This window comes from Oncorhynchus clarkii, chromosome 1 (genome assembly GCF_045791955.1).
Source record: "Oncorhynchus clarkii lewisi isolate Uvic-CL-2024 chromosome 1, UVic_Ocla_1.0, whole genome shotgun sequence".
Lineage (NCBI taxonomy): Eukaryota > Metazoa > Chordata > Actinopteri > Salmoniformes > Salmonidae > Oncorhynchus > Oncorhynchus clarkii.
In genome coordinates, this window is record NC_092147.1 from 70,405,341 (window position 1) to 70,428,066 (window position 22,726).

Sequence of the window (22,726 nt, forward strand, 5' to 3'; positions counted from 1 at the left end):
GAACAAAAGGGAAAATAAATAAACATAAATATAGGTTGTATTTACAACAGTGATTGTTCTTCACTGTCTCTCTCTCTCTCACACACACACACACACACACACACACACACACACACACACACACACACACACACTATTATTGAGGCCTCACTAAACAGAAGAGGTAGGCTATACACTGTATTGTTGCCTCTAGCAACCACATCACTCTGTGTCTCACTCCCTTGTCTCTTTTACTCAGACCAGCTTCTGTGGCATGTGACATGATGTCAGATGATAGCCAATCCCTAGGGCCCAAACAACACAACAGAACCCAGCTCTGATTTCCACCACCAAAACTGAGAGTGAGCCATTTATTTCTCATTTGATCCTTCATCATGTAATTCCCAGTAGCAAAGAGCGCTGTCACATGTCAATACCCAGTAGGAATGGATTCTCTGATGGAACTGGGGCACTGAAAAGACAGTCTGGCAGTTGATTGACTGGTACATGCTGATGCCACAGAGCCTGTCTGGAAGGTGTAAGTAATAGACTAGTCATAACTCAAAGTGGAGATTTCACTTTATGCTGACATTGAAAAATGCACTCCATATTTATGTACCGGCATAGATTTAATCGGTTTGGCCAATTGACAATAATGAAATGCAAATCAGACTCTGTTTTTCAGCTGTATTGATGAAATACCAGAGTCTGGCAGAACATAAGCTACAGATCAATATAGACTGTTACACGAGATAAGGAGCCATACGATAGTTCCTTATGGGAGAACAAAGCAACACCGTGTTCAATATTTTCTAAGCACAAGCAATTCATTGCATTTAAACAAATAGGCTACCTGATATGGTATAAAAACTCCAGAAAATCAACATCGCTGTCAGAGAATGTGTAACCTAGGCTAATCTCTGTGATGCCCAAAACCATGTAATGATGAACAGGTATGTCATCAAACTTGAAGCCTATTTGCCTGCAACTAATCCACAATCTGAGACAGAGTCTATAGGCCTATACGTTTCCTGCTATAGGCTACTGGTTTACCAAGCTACCATATATATTTCTCTATCTCTTTTAATTGTAGTGTTTTCTCAATTGGTCTGGTGAGGACAACCTGCAATTCAAATTCAAAGTCCCGACAATAATTTAGAACCAAAGCAAACGTCTCTTCATCTCTCTCTCTCCCACCCTCTCTCTCTGTATCTATCTCCCCAACTCTCTCTCTCTCTCTCTCGCTCTCTCTCTCTCGTTAGGGTGAGTTCATCTCCATCCTCAGCGGACACTGACGTGTTCCTCTAGCAGTATGACAAAGTATCCCTCTTTTTCCTCCCCTTTTCCTCCACTCTCTTTCTCTCTTCGTCCATTCCAGTCTTCCCCGTCCCCTTTCTCTCCACATCGCAGTTTATCATCACTCTGCACTGAAGCTCCTGCACCTGCTTCTCACCACTGCCCGCTAGACACCGACTAAACCAGCATCCAACCCCGGGAATGATACCCTTTCTCTCGGACACTACGGGAGTAGAGGCCAGTGGATAGGTCTGCTTTATGGTCTGTTTCAAAAGCTATTTGTGGTTTATCGGAAAGGCTGTGGGCTGAAGGCATGTCAAGAGTGATTACCTGTTGTTTTTAAGGGGTTCTTTTCGTCGCTCTGTTGTTCGAGGGATATGATCATCTCCACTTTTATCCGGGAGGAGACTCATCAAACGGTCCCGACCGGACGCGGACGTGACTATGTTTACATAACTCTAAAGGGGATGCATTTTGAGATTTATGACAGTTTATTGGAGATAACAAGAAACAAAGTCCTCATGTCAAAATAATGGTCGTATGTGGTCATTAATTATTTTGGAGAGTGCAAATTGTCGCCGAACGTTCGTATAATGCTTGGGTGTGATGAATTGAGGTAAAGTGAGTGCACAGCTCAGATGTGTATCCCCTAACTTCGGCAAGATGAAATCGCTCTTCTACAGCCGCTTCTTCATTCTCCTGCCCTGGGTCCTCATCGTCATCATCATGATCCATATTGACACAAGGACGTCCGTCCGAAGTCCAGCCCTGGGCCGCGGAGGGGGCGCACATAGGCAAGACAGAACCAGCCCACCCCGGGCCAACCGCTCCGCTCTCCCGGCAATCTACGCCATCACCCCGACCTACAACCGGCCAGTCCAGAAAGCTGAACTTACCCGGCTCGCTAACACCTTCCGCCAGGTTCCTCGCTTCCACTGGATAGTAGTGGAGGACTCGACTGTGCGCACGGAGCTGGTGGTGCGCTTTCTCGCCCGCTCGGGGATGCAGTACACACACCTGAACATCTTTACGCCCCGCCGGTTCAAACGTACCGGGATGCCCCGTGCTACTGAGCAGAGGAACGCCGCTCTCTCGTGGCTGCGGTCACATCGCTCCATCAAGGACGTGGGGATAGTATTCTTCGCGGATGATGACAACACATACAGTCTGGAACTGTTTGAAGAGGTAATAATAAATCAACGACAGACCCATAGCATGTCATTATCAACAGACCAAAGCTTAGGGACAGTTCAACATTTACTCGAAAATCCGCAAAAAAATGATTACCACCACAAATAACTATAATTGTAGCAACCCGGTATTTATAAACGTGAATATCTACCGCTTCAGCATGGTTTTGTAGCACAGTAGATGCCATGCAGGGCTACTGAATAGAAGGTTCAATGGTTCGCCGACCACCATGGACCACCAGCTCTGTTCTTATCTCACTCATTACACAGAGCGGGCTGCAGACAATGACCAGCTAGGGGGAAATCCGATCATCATTATATAAAATACTGTATATGCAGCGAATTTTGCAACCACCCATTTTCTGTGCCCATTCACCCCCCATGATCAATGAGCAACGGAAAACTGCATATGCTACACACCTCTAGTGCTTCATCATGGTTTGCGTTTTCAACACCACAATCAAATAGAGTATGTCAATAACAAAACAAACAAAAAATAATACATCCCTCCCTACTCAGTATCAATGGCTTGGCTTTACAATCTCTGAACTTCTTTAAACATTCTGGTGTTTTGTAACAGATGTCTCTTTCCATTCATCAAATGGCCATGGGCAGTTTGAATGCTGGAGTTATGTTAGAGTGGAGTGGATGAAAGTGTGCAGGTAGTATACAGGAGACTTGTGAAGTAGCCTACCTAATCAGGCTGATTGTGTTTCTGCCACACATCAAAGGTAATACATTTGAAAGGTGAAATGGCAAATGTTAAGGCTATATTGAAGCATTAGGTAGGTTTTAGGTCCCGGGTCAGCAACTAGGTTTGGCCTAGGGCCAATTCTTTTCTGAGCTAATAGTTGGCGGACCAAAACATAATTAGCATGATAGCAGTCCAATCCATACAGGCCCTCACTACAAATTGAACAAGATTTTAACACATCTGGTTAGTATATAATCAATGACAATAACATCATCATTTCGATCTGATTACACGGATAAAATGAACAATGGCTCTATTAAATTAGTTTTTTTTAATGTCAATTTCTCTGTGCATTGATTGCAGAAAATCAGCTTGCAATCAAGAGAAAATGTATCTCTCAAAGACTCAACAGAAAGGTGGATAATGAAAATAGGAGTTTCAGGGAAGAATGGACACAGAAATATGCATTCTGACCATATTTCTCCAGTGTCAAAACTTTCAAAAGTTACCTTTCCACCCAGAGGCCCGACCCAACACAGAACAATGGAAGCTTCAACTGCTGGCTACTTGTCCATCGCTTAATTATGCCGAACCCAACAGCAGAAGACAACAAGTGCTTCCCTAAAAGCTGCCTGGGTTTAAACATATTCTCTTTTCAGAAAGTGAATAGCTGATACAGACATAATAACAGTAATTTTTTTGTCTCCTGGAATATAGAAGCCTCAAAATGGCATGGAGATGAAGCAGCTATATCACCACATGCTTCGGAGTCGCAGCTTTCACGGGTATTGTTTCTAGCATAAGGCATGTGTGATGTCGTGAACATTATGCCATAGTACAGTCCGTGTATTTGTACTGTGGGATTCCAGTTCCATGTTTTACAGTAGCCAGGCGGTGGGAGTGATATGCCATGTGCACTGGGTAATGCCAGGATCCTTCTGAGTAAAGTTCAACGAAAAGTATTCGAAAGGCCGACCTCAGTTCTTATAAACATTAGCAATCTAAACAACGGTGGATGTTGCAGCATGTTTCTAGCATAAGGCATCACATAGCCCAGCATCATTATAGAACGCTCTATGTAACTAGGGTCCTTTTTACTTATTTATTTTCTAAATATAAAACTAACAATAGGTAGGCTATCCTTTTTGCCCAGCTTTCTTTAACAAAGGGCACGGCATTCCCTCACCAGTCATATAGATGTCGCTAACCCTCACATAGCCTACCACCTTAATTCGAGACCTGGTTTTAACCAAACCTTTCACATACACAGAGATATTTAAGGAGTGCATGGTGACAGTAGGCCTATTGGTGGATTTGGCTACCGACTGAATCTGTGGATAGCATAATTGTGTTTGTCAAACGGGTAGGCCTGCCTCTCATTTCTTAAATAGGAAGAAATAGGCTTCAACAGAGCCCTCTTGTTGTTAGTGACGGCAATTGTTGAAATGAATTAGGCCTACTCAAATTACTTTCAGCACCATTCGCTGTCCACCTCTGTTTGATTATGCCGCGGCCGCTGCCACAAAGCTGTCTGCTGCTCGTCTTATTAGCTCGTTGACTGTCTCCTGCACTCTCTTTTCTCATGAACTGACGTTTACATTTCACTTTTGCGTTATTCAGGAGGGGTAACCTTTTGTTGGGACATTACTTTTGGATCATTTTGCATCACGTCTCCGAGATCATTATTATTGAAACATTCTTAATGTTTTTTTTTAATGTGTGGTATAATTTCTAGTTAACACAAACTATTGGAATCAGTGACACGTGCAATGACACATCTGGCCTCTCTGCTGCCCATCACTTATTCTTCTATTTTCTCATGGATTTATATTGAAATTGGTGCAGATTTGAATGATTTTGTGTGTGATATGGTTGCTAGTTAAGCTATTGGAGATCTGCACAAACCACGATTGTCACTATGGACAGAAGTCAGGATAGACTTGTAGACTATATTGACCTGTGGTATAGCAAGCACAGAAAAGCATAGTGCATAAGGGAAGTACCAAAACACCTAGATAGGGGAGGCACATGCAAGCAGATGAGAAAATGTGGATATATGGAAGAAATTATAAAGTAAAACCTGCAAAAAGGGGAATGTAAACCAGGGAAAAAAAGAACTGCTTTCCCCTGTGACCATTAAAAACAACATATCCCTCCTCAAAGCAAAAACAAAAGTTTGACAGCCCAACCATATTTTGCTAATCTAATATAGGGGTAATCAGATAGCATATGTGTGCATTCAGACACCAGATATGGAAATGAGGCTGGGATATCCTGAAGGGCCGACTCTGGTCCTTGAGGGCCACTGTGTGTGCAGGCTTTAGTTCCAGTACTGATTTTGGATAGAACAAGAACCTGCACTTACAAAGTAAATTTCACATTTCAAGTTCCTTGGTGTCCACATCACCAACAAACTAACATGGTCCAAGCACACCAAGACAGTCGTGAAGAGGGCACGACAAAACCTATTCTCAGGAGACTGAAAAGATTGGTGCCAAGCTTCCTGCCATCCAAATCAAATCAAATCAAATTTATTTATATAGCCCTTCGTACATCAGCTGATATCTCAAAGTGCTGTACAGAAACCCAGCCTAAAACCCCAAACAGCAAGCAATGCAGGTGTAGAAACACGGTGGCTAGGAAAAACTCCCTAGAAAGGCCAAAACCTAGGAAGAAACCTAGAGAGGAACCAGGCTATGTGGGGTGGCCAGTCCTCTTCTGGCTGTGCCGGGTGGAGATTATAACAGAACATGGCCAAGATGTTCAAATGTTCATAAATGACCAGCATGGTCGAATAATAATAAGGCAGAACAGTTGAAACTGGAGCAGCAGCACAGTCAGGTGGACTGGGGACAGCAAGGAGTCATCATGTCAGGTATTCCTGGGGCATGGTCCTAGGGCTCAGGTCTTCCGAGAGAGAGAAAGAAAGAGAGAATTAGAGAGAGCATATGTGGGATGGCCAGTCCTCTTCTGGCTGTGCCGGGTGGAGATTATAACAGAACATGGCCAAGATGTTCAAATGTTCATAAATGACCAGCATGGTCGAATAATAATAAGGCAGAACAGTTGAAACTGGAGCAGCAGCGCGGCCAGGTGGACTGGGGACAGCAAGGAGTCATCATGTCAGGTAGTCCTGGGGCATGGTCCTAGGGCTCAGGTCCTCCGAGAGAGAGAAAGAAAGAGAGAAGGAGAGAATTAGAGAACGCACACTTAGATTCACACAGGACACCGAATAGGACAGGAGAAGTACTCCAGATATAACAAACTGACCCTAGCCCCCCGACACATAAACTACTGCAGCATAAATACTGGAGGCTGAGACAGGATGGGTCAGGAGACACTGTGGCCCCATCCGAGGACACCCCCGGACAGGGCCAAACAGGAAGGATATAACCCCACCCACTTTGCCAAAGCACAGCCCCTACACCACTAGAGGGATATCTTCAACCACCAACTTACCATCCTGAGACAAGGCTGGTCCCCTCCAGGGACGGCATGAGAGAGCCCCAGTAGCCAGTGACTCAGCCCCTGTAATAGGGTTAGAGGCAGAGAATCCCAGTGGAAAGAGGGGAACCGGCCAGGCAGAGACAGCAAGGGCGGTTCGTTGCTCCAGAGCCTTTCCGTTCACCTTCCCACTCCTGGGCCAGACTACACTCAATCATATGACCCACTGAAGAGATGAGTCTTCAGTAGAGACTTAAAGGTTTAGACCGAGTTTGCGTCTCTGACATGGGTAGGTAGACCGTTCCATAAAAATGGAGCTCTATAGGAGAAAGCCCCGCCTCCAGCTGTTTGCTTAGAAATTCTAGGGACAATTAGGAGGCCTGCGTCTTGTGACCGTAGCGTACGTGTAGGTATGTACGGCAGGACCAAATTAGAGAGATAGGTAGGAGCAAGCCCATGTAATGCTTTGTAGGTTAGCAGTAAAACCTTGAAATCAGCCCTTGCTTTGACAGGAAGCCAGTGTATAGAGGCTAGCACTGGAGTAATATGATCAAATGTTTTGGTTCTAGTCAGGATTCTAGCAGCCGTATTTAGCACTAACTGAAGTTTATTTAGTGCTTTATCCGGGTAGCCGGAAAGTAGAGCATTGCAGTAGTCTAACCTAGAAGTGACAAAAGCATGGATTAATTTTTCTGCATCATTTTTGGACAGAAAGTTTCTGATTTTTGCAATGTTACGTAGATGGAAAAAAGCTGGGACCTATATACCAGGTGGTGTCAGAGGAAGGCCCGAAAAATTGTCAAAGCCTCCAGTCACTCAAGTCGTAGACTGTTCTCTCCACACGGCAAGCGGTACTGGAGCATCAAGTCTAGGTCCAAAAGGCTCCTTAACAGCTTCTACCCCCAAACCATAAGACTGCTGAACAATTAATCAAATGGCCACCCGGACTATTTCCATTTGTTTTTACACTGCCCGCTACTCGCTGTTTATTATCTATGCATAGTCACTTTACCCCTACCTACATGTACAAATGACCTCGACTAACCTATACCACTGCACATTGACTCGGTACCGGTGCCCCCTATATAGATAGCCTAGTTGTTGTTATTTTATTGTGTTACTTTTTATAAAAAAATTTACTTTAAAAAAAACATGTTTTTTTTACTTTTCTTAACTCTTTTTCTTGAACTGCATTGTTGGTTAAGGGCTTGTATGTAAGCATTTCACAGCAAGGTCTACATCTGTTGTATTCGGCGCATGGGACAAATACAATTTGAATTGATTTGATTTGCATATCACTTGTTTGGAGCGAGTCGTCTCTGTGGCTGTGTAATCTTCAATATAATTTCCTGTTGAAATAACCTGATTGACAGCAGGGGCTCGTCTCTCATTGATTGCTCCGGAGATAAGAAGCACATGGGTTTTGCGTTGTGTGTGTGTGTGTGTGTGTGTGTGTGTGTGTGTGTGTGTGTGTGTGTGGGCTGGGGGAGGAAAGGGAAAGAGGAGCATTGTACCCTTATCAACCAGCGACAACTTCAAATATGATGTGATTCACACAAGGTCACCTCAAACAATCTCTAAATGTATTCTAACCCCCTGCCATGCCACCAGTTGAACGGAAAATCAGGGTCCGTATGTATCAAGCCAGCATCTCAGATGAAGTCGCCCCTAGACACCGTTGTAATACCCTTTATGATTTGTGGAGATGATCCTAAATCTTTGCCTAATGACAAAGTCTACCTAACAAGAGAAAAAACTGCATAAATAAATATATATGGGGGCTTGCCTGTTTTATATGTTATTTTGGCATTAATACGTATTACATATCAATTTGCAAACAGTGCAAAAATATACAGTATATATATACAGTGCCTTGCGAAAGTATTCGGCCCCCTTGAACTTTGCGACCTTTTGCCACATTTCAGGCTTCAAACATAAAGATATAAAACTGTATTTTTTTGTGAAGAATCAACAACAAGTGGGACACAATCATGAAGTGGAACGACATTTATTGGATATTTCAAACTTTTTTAACAAATCAAAAACTGAAAAATTGGGCGTGCAAAATTATTCAGCCCCCTTAAGTTAATACTTTGTAGCGCCACCTTTTGCTGCGATTACAGCTGTAAGTCGCTTGGGGTATGTCTCTATCAGTTTTGCACATCGAGAGACTGACATTTTTTCCCATTCCTCCTTGCAAAACAGCTCGAGCTCAGTGAGGTTGGATGGAGAGCATTTGTGAACAGCAGTTTTCAGTTCTTTCCACAGATTCTCGATTGGATTCAGGTCTGGACTTTGACTTGGCCATTCTAACACCTGGATATGTTTATTTTTGAACCATTCCATTGTAGATTTTGCTTTATGTTTTGGATCATTGTCTTGTTGGAAGACAAATCTCCGTCCCAGTCTCAGGTCTTTTTCAGACTCCATCAGGTTTTCTTCCAGAATGGTCCTGTATTTGGCTCCATCCATCTTCCCATCAATTTTAACCATCTTCCCTGTCCCTGCTGAAGAAAAGAAGGCCCAAACCATGATGCTGCCACCACCATGTTTGAAAGTGGGGATGGTGTGTTCAGCTGTGTTGCTTTTACGCCAAACATAACGTTTTGCATTGTTGCCAAAAAGTTCAATTTTGGTTTCATCTGACCAGAGCACCTTCTTCCACATGTTTGGTGTGTCTCCCAGGTGGCTTGTGGCAAACTTTAAACAACACTTTTTATGGATATCTTTAAGAAATGGCTTTCTTCTTGCCACTCTTCCATAAAGGCCAGATTTGTGCAATATACGACTGATTGTTGTCCTATGGACAGAGTCTCCCACCTCAGCTGTAGATCTCTGCAGTTCATCCAGAGTGATCATGGGCCTCTTGGCTGCATCTCTGATCAGTCTTCTCCTTGTATGAGCTGAAAGTTTAGAGGGACGGCCAGGTCTTGGTAGATTTGCAGTGGTCTGATACTCCTTCAATTTCAATATTATCGCTTGCACAGTGCTCCTTGGGATGTTTAAAGCTTGGGAAATCTTTTTGTATCCAAATCCGGCTTTAAACTTCACAACAGTATCTCGGACCTGCCTGGTGTGTTCCTTGTTCTTCATGATGCTCTCTGCGCTTTTGACGGACCTCTGAGACTATCACAGTGCAGGTGCATTTATACGGAGACTTGATTACACACAGGTGGATTGTATTTATCATCATTAGTAATTTAGGTCAACATTGGATCATTCAGAGATCCTCATTGAACTTCTGGAGAGAGTTTGCTGCACTGAAAGTAAAGGGGCTGAATAATTTTGCACGCCCAATTTTTCAGTTTTTGATTTGTTAAAAAAGTTTGAAATATCCAAAAAATGTCGTTCCACTTCATGATTGTTTCCCACTTGTTGTTGATTCTTCACAAAAAAATAGAGTTTTATATCTTTATGTTTGAAGCCTGAAATGTGGCAAAAGGTCGCAAAGTTCAAGGGGGCCGAATACTTTCGCAAGGCACTGTATATATATCTATATATCTATATATATATAATTGAGTTAATAAAGCCGCATACAAACATGGTCTCCTTTTTGTTTTCTTGAGTAATCAGCTCCAAAATGCAGGTGTTTCAGCCTAGCTCAGTGCTTTCAATGGTGGTGGGGCGGGCCAGCAGAAAACAGGAGCATTGCACCGTGATTGGCTCAGTGTTCTGTCACTCATTGGGACCTTACACAATCGCCAAACTTAAGTCCTTAGTAAGGGTAGACATCCAACATTTCAGCCCTTTGTGTTCTGCCATAGTTATATTACAAGTGCCCTTCCAAGAAGGCTCAAGGTCATTGGCCACAGAAATTACGTCAAATCACGTCATATGTACAGTAGCTTTGATTGGACCGATCATGTCAACATCTTACTTTCACAATCTTAGCTAGCAATCATCATCATGAATCAAGTCTACTGGCAAATCCTGTTAAATCCTTGTCATATGAAGATAAATAATGAAGAGATATAACGTATCGGTGCTCATCGGCCATTGGACATAAACATTACACAACAATGAGTGGTTTGGAAGGAATCACTGACTGCAAGCACTGCAACTGGGAAGTCAGGAATAAACAGCCTAAACTGGGAAAATACGTTTTGAACAGTCATTCAATTCGGAATTGTAAATCCGGCATCTTTCTCTTTAATGACAAAATTTGCCCTTGAAAGACCGCCACGGCACTTTCCTGTTCAAGCACAGTCCAAAAATGTCTTATACAGCTTCATAAATTATGTAATATGCCAGAGGGACACAGTGGGGCAAAAAAGTATTTAGTCAGCCACCAATTGTGCAAGTTCTCCGACTTAAAAAGATTAGAGAGGCCTGTAATTTTCATCATAGGTACACTTCAACTATGACAGACAAAATGAGAAAAAAAATCCAGAAAATCACATTGTAGGATTGTTAATTAATTTATTTGCAAATTATGGTGGAAAATAAGTATTTGGTCAATAACAAAAGTTTATCTCAATACTTTGTTATATACCCTTTGTTGGCAATGACAGAGGTCAAACGTTTTCTGTAAGTCTTCACAAGGTTTTCACACACTGTTACTGGTATTTTGGCCCATTCCTCCATACAGATCTCCTCTAGAGCAGTGATGTTTTGGGGCTGTTGCTGGGCAACACAGACTTTCAACTCCCTCCAAAGATTTTCTATGGGGTTGAGATCTGGAGACTGGCTAGGCCACTCCAGGACCTTGAAATGCTTCTTACGAAGCCACTCCTTCGTTGCCCGGGCGGTGTGTTTGGGATCATTGTCATGCTGAAAGACCCAGGACCCTTGTGATCATTTTGACCCCACGGGGTGAGATCTTGCGTGGAGCCCCAGATCGAGGGAGATTATCAGTGGTCTTGTATGTCTTCCATTTCCTAATAATTGCTCCCACATTTGTTTTAGCAAGTCAGCCATATCAGCTATGTTTTTTTAAAAGAAGTAAATGAGGCTGAATGAACTGTTTTGCTGCCAGACAAGGCTCCGCTGATAGCCAGGTGTAACAGTGGTAAGGTGTTGGGACTCTGCTGTTAGGACAGCTTTATGTAGGCTCTAACAGTTTGTGGGCGCCGTTTGTCACCGTTATAGTACAATTAATGTATTGGTTAGTGTTGTGTTGTGTAGTGGCTTTGCTGGCATGCATCCCACATTTGTTTGTTTGTTTGCCCCACCAAGATTTACATGCTAAAATCGCCACTGGTAAGGGATTATCAACGAGGGGCTATGCGTTCTCTGGAAAATAATCAACGGCATGTTCGCGCGAACAAATCCTCCACAGAGTTGTGTTATTTTCCAGAGAACGCATAGAGCCCCGAGTTGATTATCAATCATTCAATCAAATGTATTTATAAAGCCCTTCTTACATCAGCTGATGTCACAAAGTGCTGTACAGAAATCCAGCCTAAAACCCCAAACAGCAAGCAATGCAGGTGTAGAAGCAAGGTGGCAAGGAAAAACTCTCTAGAAAGGCCAGAACCTAGGAAGAAACCTAGAGAGGAACCAGGCTATGAGGGTTGGCCAGTCCTCTTCTGGCTGTGTCGGGTGGAGATTATAACAGAACATGGCCAAGATGTTCAAATGTTCATAGATGACCAGCTGGATCAAATAATAATAATCACAGTGGTTGTCGAGGGTGCAACAAGTCAGCACCTCAGGAGTAAATGTCAGTTGGCTTTTCATAGCCGATCACTCAGAGTATCTCTACCGCTCCTGCTGTCTCTAGAGAGTTGAAAACAGCAGGTCTGGGACAGGTAGCACGTCCGGTAAATAGGTCAGGATTCCATAGCCGCAGGCAGAACAGTTGAAACTAGAGCAGCAGCACGGCCAGGTGGACTGGGGACAGCAAGTATTCATCAGGCCAGGTAGACCTGAGGCATGGTCCTAGGGCTCATGTCCTCGGAGAGAGAGAAAGAAAGAGAGAAGAGAGAAAGAGAGAGAGAATTAGAGAGAGCATACTTAAATTCACACCGGACACCAGATAAGACAGGAGAAATACTCCAGATATAACAAACTGACCCTAGCCCCCGACACAAACTACTGCAGCATAAATACTGGAGGCTGAAACAGGAGGGTTCGGGAGACACTGTGGCCCCGTCCGACGATACCCCCGGACAGGGCCAAACAGGCAAGATATAACCCCACCCACTTTGCCAAGCACAGCCCCCACACTACTAGAGGGATATCTTCAACCACCAACTTACCATCCTGAGACAAGGCCGAGTATAGCCCACAAAGATCTCCGCCACTGCACAACCCAAAGGGGGGGGGGGCAACCCGGACAGGAAGATCACGTCAGTGACTCAACCCACTCAAGTGACGCACCTTTCATAGGGACGGCATGGAAGGGCACCAGTAAGCCAGTGACTCAGCCCCTGTAGTAGGGTTAGAGGCAGAGAATCCCAGTGGAGAGAGGGGAACCAGCCAGGCAGAGACAGCATTGGCGGTTCATTGCTCCAGTGCCTTTCCATTCATCCCTTTCATACCATGTCTATAATTTATCATATTTACCTCTAGAAATGTGTTAAACATTCACTGAAGTAGCTAGCAAGTTTACTAAATAGCTACAGTAGTTGACGTGGAAACTAAACATACAGACTTCCTAGTTTTGCTATCCAAACCATCAGTCCCATCTTGCTAGTATGAAAATTGAATTCAACAATGCCAAAAATGTTTTCAATTCGACTTTTGCTTTCAAAAGCAGCTCAAACGTAGAACATGTAAAATTAAGTATAGCCATTTAATCCTACCATTCAAACATAAGGTGCATGATAGTGATTTATACAATGGGTGGGTCCAAAACTGAATCCTGGTTGGTTAAAACCAGCCGGTGTACCACAGATACATCTATTACGTTAAAATGCCTACTCTGTTCCATCTGACTGCGCAATCCATTGCCTCATCAGCCAAGCCAGGCAATTTATAAAGTTGAAGTCGGAAGTTTACATAAACCTTAGCCAAATACATTTAAACTCAGTTTTTCATAATTCCCGACTCTTAATCGTAGTAAAATTCCCTGTCTTAGGTCTGTTAGGATCACCACTTTATTTTAAGAATGTGAAATGTCAGAATAATAGTAGAGAGAATAATTTATTTCAGCTTTTATTTCTTTCATCACATTCCCAGTGTGTCAGAAGCTTACATACACTCCATTTTTAATTGTTTAATTTTTAATTAAACAATTAACTATTTTTAATAGTTTAACTTGGGTCAAACGTTTTGGGTAGCCTTCCACAAGCTTCCCACAATAAGTTGGGTGAATTTTGTCCCATTCCTCCTGACAGAGCTGGAGTAACTGAGTCAGATTTTTAGGCCTCCTTGCTTGCACACACTTTTTTTAGTTCTGCACACATATGTTCTATAGGATTGAGGTCAGGGCTTTGTGATGGCCACTCCAATACCTTGACTTTGTAAACTTGATCTCCACTATAAAATGTGTATTTGTATAAACCTTGCTGTTTGTCAGCATTGCTTCAATATTCAAATTCAATCTGTCCGATAGTAATTAACGTGTCAAGACGAGACAGACAGGCATGCAGACAGCTTTTCTCAAACAGTCGAAATCATGCTGGCTTCCTTTTTATGGATATACAGTGCATTTGGGAAAATATTCAGGCCCCTTGACTTTTTCCACATTTTGTTACGTTATAGCTTTATTCTGAAATGGAGTACATCGTTTTTTTCTGCTCATCAATCTACACAAAATACCCCATAATGACAAAGCAAAAGCAGTAAAAAAATCTATATCACATTTACATAAGTATTCAGACCCTAAGTATTCAGACCCTAAACTCAAGCGATTACAACCTCGAATCTTCTTAGGTATGACCCTACATTCTTGGCACACCTGTTTTGGGGGAGTTTGTCCCATTGTTCTTTGCAGATCCTGTCAAGCTCTGTCAGGTTAGATGGGAAATATTGCTGTACAGCTATTTTCAGGTCTCTCCAGAGATGTTCGATCGGGTGCAAGTCTGGGCTCTGTCTGGGCCACTCAAGGACATTCAGAGAGACTTGTCCCGAAGCCACTCCTGCATTGTCTTGGCTGTGTGCTTAGGGTCGTTTTGTGGTGGAAGGTGAACCTTCACCCCATTCTGAGGTCCTGAGCACTCTGTAGCAGGTTTTCATCAAGGATCTCTCTGTACTTTGCTCTGCTCATCTTTCCCTCGATCCTGACTAGTCTTGCAGTCCCTGCCGATGAAAAACATCCCCACAGCATGATGCTGCCACCACCATGCTTCACCACTGGTATGGTGCCAGGTTGCCTCCAGATGTGATGCTTTGCATTCAGGCCAAAGAGTTAAATCTTGATGTCATGAGACCAGAGAATCTTGTTTCTCATGGTCTGAGAGTCTTTTAGGTGCCCTTTGGCAAATTCCACTCGGGCTGTCATGTGCCTTTTACTGAGTAGTGGCTTCCGTCTGGCCACTCTACCGTAAAGGCCTGATTGGTGGAGTGCTGCAGAGATTGTTTGTACTTCTGGAAGATTCTCCCATCTCCACAGATGAACTCTAGAGCTCTGTCAGAGTGACAATTGGGTCCTTGGTCACCTCTCTCACCAAGACCCTTCTCGATCGATTGCTCAGTTTCGCCAGGCGGACAGCTGTATGAAGAGTCTTGACGGTTCCAAACTTCTTCCATTTAAGAATGATGAAGGCCACTGTGTTCTTGGGGACCTTCAATGCTGCAGATATTGTTTGGTACCCTTCCCCAGATCTGTGCCTCAACACAGTCATGTCTCGGAGCTCTACGCACAAATCCTTCGACCTCATGGCCTGGTTTCTTCTCTGACATACACTGTCAACTGTGGGACTGTAACGGCTGTCTTCGTCCTCCTCTGACGAGGTGTAAGAAATGTCAGACCAATGTGCAGCGTGGTACATGTTCATGCTATTTATTAAACAAGCGAACACTGAAACAAAAAAATTAACGACACGTGAAATAACCAACCGAAACAGTTCCGTGTGGAACACACAGACACAGAAAATAAGCACCCACGACTCAAAAGTGAAACCCAGGCTACCTAAGTATGGTTCTCAATCAGGGACAACGATTGACAGCTGCCTCTGATTGAGAACCATACCAGGCCAAACACAGAAATCCCAAATTCTAGAAAAAAGAACATAGACAACCCACCCAACTCACGCCCTGACCATACTTAAAACAAAGACATAACAAAAGAACTAAGGTCAGAACGTGACAGGGACTTCATATGGACAGTGTGTGTGCCTTTCCAAATCATGTCCAATCAATTTAATTTACCACAGGTGGACTCCAATCAAGTTGAAGAAACCTTTCAAGGATGATCAATGGAAAGCTCAATATCGAGTCTTATAGCAAAGGGTCTGAATACTTATGTAAATATGATATTTTTATCTGTTATTTTTATACATTTGCAAAAATGAATGTAAATTGATGAGAAAAACACATAATTTAATACATTTTAGAATAAGGCTGTAACGTAACAAAATGTGGAAAAAGTCAAGGGATCTGAATACTTTCTGAATGCACTGTATATATGTAAATTATTGTTATTTATTTTAAAACATTTGGTCAGGGGCTCCCAAGCGGCCAGGGGCCCTAAGCGACCGCTTATGTCGGTTATGCCTAGGGCCGACCCTGCTATCTGCAGCTCCAAAGATAGGCCTGTGTAAAAATCTGTATTTTTATAGGCTGATAGTCAGCCTGCTCTCTCCACCTTATCCAGGTCATTACAGAACTCACCTCCATAGTAATAGTCTGTCATAGAGCATTAATGACCTGTCATATTGTGGTAATAACCTGTCAAACATGTCATGTTGTTTATTTTAGCATTTCACAGATAGTGTAGCTGTCAAAGCAAGGCTATTTATTTTCTCATAAAGCAGTTTTGTATCCAAAATAAACAATATCAAGCTAGACCACATCATAACTGGATTTGTAGAGTCAATGAGCAAAGGTTAACATTATGAAGAGCCTAGTATATTTCATCAATAAGGCCTGAGGGGGTGTTATATGGACAATATACCACGGCTAAAGGTTGTTCTTAGGCACGACGCACCGGCTATACTACAACTTTCAGCCAATCAGCATTCAAGACTTGAACCACCAAGTTTATAAAGGGAAATAATGCACGCTCTAGAATGCCCTTCTTTTTACTGCTCTAATTTCGTTGGTAACCAGTTTATAATAGCAATAAGACACCTTGGGTGTTTGTATTATATTGCTAATATATCAATGCTAAGGGCGTTGCGTTGTGCATAAGAAATGCCCTTAGCAATGGTATATTTAAGCAATAAGGCACGAGGGGGTGTGGTACTGTATATGGCCAATATACCACGGCTAAATGTTGTTCTTATGCATGACCCAATTGCTATTACAGTATAAACTGGTTACCAACGTAATTAGAGCAGTACAAATCAATGTTTTGTCATACCTGCGGTATACGGTCTGATATACCATGCCTGTCGGCCAATCAGCATTCAGGACTTGAACCAGCCAGTTTATAAAGGCATATAACACACCCCATCAGCCTTATTACTTAAATGAAGCACAGTATATTTGCACGGTAGAATTCAATGGCTATAGTTCATTTTTATGTTTGAGATGCTTTTGAAAGCAAAAGTCGAATTGAAAACAGTATTGGTATTGTTGAATTCAATTTTCATAAAAGCATGCTAGGACTGATGGTTTGGTTAGCTAAACTAGCAAGTCTGGTTGTTTGGTTACCACGTCAACTACTGTAGCTATCTAGTTAACTTGCTAGCTACTTCAGTGGATGTTGAACACATTTCTACCGGCAAATGAACACATTTCTTGTGTTAAATGTGTTAAATTATAGCCATAATAATCAGCTCGGGGCTCTGTGTGTTCTATGGAAAATATTAGAATGCCTAGCCCTCATTGATTATCCCTTAAATAATTAATAACACCACCATTTAATTACTGTGACTTAGTGAGTGAGTGGTGTCACTAGCCTTACTGATTTTAGAGTAGCTATTTGATTTGTTGTTTCTCTCTCTTGTGTTAGGGACAGTTCGAAATATACTGTGGGGGGTGTGATATATATTTTTATTGGGCACAGGGGAGGGTAGTTCATTTTTTTCCCTGGTTTACGTTTTCTCTTTTGCAGGTTTTACTTTATAATTTCTTCCATATATCCACATTTTCTCATCTGCTTGCATGCACCTCCCCAAATCAATGGGTTTTTGTACTTCCCTTATGCACTATGCTTTTCTGCACGTTAACTATTACTATACCACAGGTCAATAGTCTACCAGTCTGTCTATCCTGCCCTCTATCCACCATTCATAGTGACAGTAGTAGTGGGTGGATCATTTGTCCGGACCTGAAATATGCTAACTAGCAATCATATAACACATAAACATTTATTCAAAGGTGCATCAATTTTCAATATGAATCCACAAGAACAAGTAGGAATAGCTGATAGGCAGCTGAGAGGCCAGGTGTGTCATTGCGCATGAAAGAACAGTGAGACACGCAGCTCAAAAAGCTCCCCTATTGATCTTGTTTAGGGACAAAACAATTATCCTACCTAGATTAGCCTACAACACCACAATGCAATGAATAACTGTTTTCAAGTGGGTACAGCATTCTACTCTAGGCTGGAAACCGCAGTGAAAATGTCCTTTGAATAATGGTGCAAAAGCCCTGTGATTTGAATGTTTCATTCCATTTGGATCAGTTGTGGGTCTATTTTCAACAGTTTATAAGGTCTAGAAAGGGACAGTAGCAGGCCAATCTGGCTGTATTTTAACTTCTGATAATGAGATGCTCTGTCTGTTGCAGACCATCATTCTCCCAAGTCGTCCTATAATAACGTGGCCACATTTGCTCCCAGCAGGCCCAGTTATTCAGGAAGGCTCTTCCTCACGCACCTAGAACCTAATACTTCAATATAGCCAAAATATTTGTCATTTAACTGTAACCTTTATATGCCTTCTATTTGAGGTAGAAAAAATATTTAGTCATCCACCAATTGTGCAAGTTCTCCGACTTAAAAAGATGAGAGAGGCCTATAATTTTCATCATAGGTACACTTCAACTATGACAGACAAAATGAGAAAATAAATCCTGAAAATCACATTGTAGGATTTTTAATGAATTTATTTGCAAATTATGGTGGAAAATAAGTATTTGGTCAATAACAAATGTTTATCTCAATACTTTGTTATATACCCTTTGTTGGCAATGACAGAGGTCAAACGTTTTCTGTAAGTTTTCACAAGGTATTCACACACTGTTGCTGGTATTTTGGCCCATTCCTCCATGCAGATCTCCTCTAGAGCAGTGATGTTTTGAGGCTGTTGCTGGGCAACACGGACTTTCAACTCCCTCCAAAGATTTTCTATGGGGTTGAGATCTGGAGACTGGCTAGGCCACTCCTGGACCTTGAAATGCTTTTTACGAAGCCACTCCTTCGTTGCCCGGGCGGTGTGTTTGGGATCATTGTCATGCTGAAAGACCCAGCCACGTTTCATCTTCAATGCCCTTGCTGATGGAAGGAGGTTTTCACTCAGAATCTCACGATACATGGCCCCATTCATTCTTTCCTTTACACGGATCAGTCGTCCTGGTCCCTTTGCAGAAAAACAGCCCCAAAGCATGATGTTTCCACCCCCATGCTTCACAGTAGGTATGGTGTTCTTTGGATGCAACTCAGCATTCTTTGTCCTCCAAACACGACGAGTTGAGTTTTTACCAAAAAGTTATATTTTGGTTTCATCTGACCATATGACATTCTCCCAATCTTCTTCTGGATCATCCAAATGCTCTTTAGCAAACTTCCGACGGGCCTGGACATGTACTGGCTTAAGCAGTGGGACACGTCTGGCACTGCAGGATTTGAGTCCCTGGCGGCGTAGTGTGTTACTGATGGTAGGCTTTGTTACTTTTGTCCCAGCTCTCTGCAGGTCATTCACTAGGTCCCCCCGTGTGGTTCTGGGATTTTTGCTCACCGTTCTTGTGATCATTTTGACCCCACGGGGTGAGATCTCGCTTGGAGCCCCAGATCGAGGGAGATTATCAGTGGTCTTGTATGTCTTTCATTTTCTAATAATTGCTCCCACAGTTGATTTCTTCAAACCAAGCTGCTTACCTATTGCAGATTCAGTCTTCCCAAACTGGGGCAGGTCTACAATTTTATTTCTGGTGTCCTTTGACAGCTCTTTGGTCTTGGCCATAGTGGAGTTTGGAGTGTGACTGTTTGAGGTTGTGGACAGGTGTATTTTATACTGATAACAAGTTCAAACAGGTGCCATTAATACAGGTAACGAGTGGAGGACAGAGGAGCCTCTTAAAGAAGAAGTTACAGGTCTGTGAGAGCCAGAAATCTTGCTTGTTTGTAGGTGACCAAATACTTATTTTCCACCTTAATTTGCAAAATTCATTAAAAATCCTACAATGTGAATTTCTGGATTTTTTTCCTCATTTTGTCTGTCATAGTTGAAGTGTACCTATGATGAAAATTACAGGCCTCTCTCATCTTTTTAAGTGGAAGAACTTGCATAATTGGTGGCTGACTAAATACTTTTTTGCCCCACTGTATGTACTCGAAGGCAGGGTAAAGTTACTAGGCATAAGGATAGATAATAATAAGATTAAATAAAGAACCGTGTACACTCCATAAACACAACCTGTCACAATGTTTTAATTTGATTAGGCTACTTCAAATGTCCTGTAGGCTATCTGTGCACATTAGTCCAAAATGTAATTCCAGCATCCAAACTGTGCAGCAGCCATTTGATGAATGGAAAGAGACATCTGTTACAAAACACCAAAAAAGTTTAATGATATTCGGAAATTGTGAAGACAAGCCTTCAATACTGGCTAGACCTGCAAGGCAGGGAGGGATATATTTTCTGTGTGTCAAGATATACATAGTCTGTTTTATTGTGATGTTGAAAATGCAAACCATGACATTGAAGTGCCCGAAGTCGGTATATGCTTTACTTACTGGTTGTGTGGTGCATTGGTACAGAATCAGGTTGTTGGGTAACTATTTACATATATTTTATATAATTATAAATATAGTATCAAAATATAGAAATCTGATTTCCCCCTAGCTGATCATTGTGTGCAGCCAGCTCTGATTGCTGTGTAATGAAACAGGCAGAGTGAGTCAGCTCGTCTGTGGTAGTAGGCGAACCCTCTGCCTTCTGGCCCGTAGCCCTGCCTGGCATCGACTGTGCCACAAATGCATGCTGAAGTGGCAAAGTCAATATCCATGTTTATAAACACAGTGTCACAACAGTTATTTTTATTTGTGGTCGTCATTATTATTTAGAGTCAATATAACGAGGGGGGAGGGTATACCATTTTTTTTTACAGTACAAGGGGAGGGTCATGTGAAAATAGTTTTTACGTTGAGGTACATCTTTTTTTAAAGTCAACTACCAGCAAATTTCTAATGGTCGCTTATGTCTGAGTTTGAGAGGAAACCATCTGGAAATGCTTTGCATAAAGAAAGAATTATTGGAAGTTTTCTCTGTTATCAAGCATTAACATGTCATGGCTCGGCACAATTCATTATGTGTGCCAGACATTCCACCAGCTTTGCTGCCTCGGAATGGAGTGTCAGCAAACAGAACCGTGCATATTTCACATTAATGCCCTGTGAGCTATCATAGCCTCTGGGTGAGTTTGCATTTTGCTCCAGGGCAGTGGGAAGTCGTGAGCTAGTGGTAACAGCGTAACTGCAGCACCGTAGCCAATACTGAATGGCTCCCAAGTGTTTGGGTAAGCATAGTCTGCCAGTCCGTCAGTCAGAAATGTGCATCGGTCTGACTTAAAATTACTGCAACCAGACAGCTTGTCGAATAAAGCTGTTCAGTCAAAGGCTTGAAGGAAATGCAGGCCTATAGTCCTCAAATCACATGTGCCTAATACAACGGGTGTAGACTTAACCATGAAATGTTTGCTCACGAGCCCTTCCCAACAATGCAGAGTTAAAAAATACAAATAGTAACATGAGGACTAAAATACACAAGAATGGAGCTATATACAGGGAGTACCAGTACCAGATCAATGTGCAGGGGCACGAGGTACTTGAGGTAGATATGTACATGAAGGCAGGGTAACATGACTAGTCATAAGAATAGAGAATAATAAGAGTAAAATAAAGAACAGCGTACACTCTTAGAAAAATAGGTGCTACTGTATCTAGAACCTAAAAGGGTTCTTTGCCTGTCACCATTGGAAAACCCTTTGAAGAACCTTTTCTTGGTTGCAGGTCAAACCCTTTTGGGTTCCATGTAGAAACCTTTCTACAGAGGGTTCTACATGGAACCCAAAAAGGGTTTTACCTTGAGCCAAAAAGGGTTCTACCTGGAACTATAAATGGTTCTCTTATGGGGACAGCCGAAGAACCATTTTGGAGAAAAAAAATTCAAAGAAAGTAGCAGCAGCATATGTTGATTGTAGAAGTGTGTATGTGTGTTTTTGTTGCGTTGGTATGTGTGTGTGTGTGTGTGTGTTGTTGGCATGCGTGTTTGCGTACAGTATGTAGTGTATGTGAATATGTGTGGGTTTTGTGTGAGAGTGTTAGTGTAGTGTGTGTATATAGTCTTGTGAGTGTGCATAGAATCAGTGCAAGATAAGATCAGTGCAGATAGTCCAGGTAACCAATATTTTTTGTATTATTTTTTTTACCCCTTTTTCTCCCCAATTTCGTGGTATCCAATTGTTGTAGTAGCTACTATCTTGTCTCATCGCTACAACTCCCGTACGGGCTCGGGAGAGACGAAGGTTGAAAGTCATGCGTCCTCCGATACACAACCCAACCAAGCCGCACTGCTTCTTAACACAGTGCGCATCCAACCCGGAAGCCAGCCGCACCAATGTGTCGGAGGAAACATCGTGCACCAGGCAGCCTTGGTTAGCACGCACTGCGCCCGGCCCACTACAGGAGTCGCTGGTGCACGACGAGACAAGGATTTCCCTACCGGCCAAGCCCTCCCTAACCCGGACGACGCTAGGCCAATTGTGCGTCGCCCCACGGACCTCCCGGTCGCGGCCGGTTACGACAGAGCCTGGGCGCGAATCCAGAGTCTCTGGTGGCGCAGCTGGCGCTGCAGTACAGCGCCCTTAACCACTGCGCCACCCGAGAGGCCCCAGGTAACCATTATTGAAC

The 22,726-nt window shown here is 42.7% G+C and overlaps 1 protein-coding gene across 1 annotated transcript in view; it reads left to right on the top strand.

Annotated features, from left to right (window-relative positions):
- Window positions 1-1,368: 1,368 nt before the first annotated feature.
- LOC139417193 (galactosylgalactosylxylosylprotein 3-beta-glucuronosyltransferase 2-like) overlaps window positions 1,369-22,726 on the top strand; it is a 35,135-nt gene continuing 13,777 nt past the window's right edge. The window contains exon 1 of the mRNA XM_071166442.1: window positions 1,369-2,460. Within this exon, the coding sequence (XP_071022543.1) occupies window positions 1,939-2,460 (522 nt within the window). The 5' untranslated portion in view covers window positions 1,369-1,938. The remainder of the gene's footprint in view (window positions 2,461-22,726) is intronic.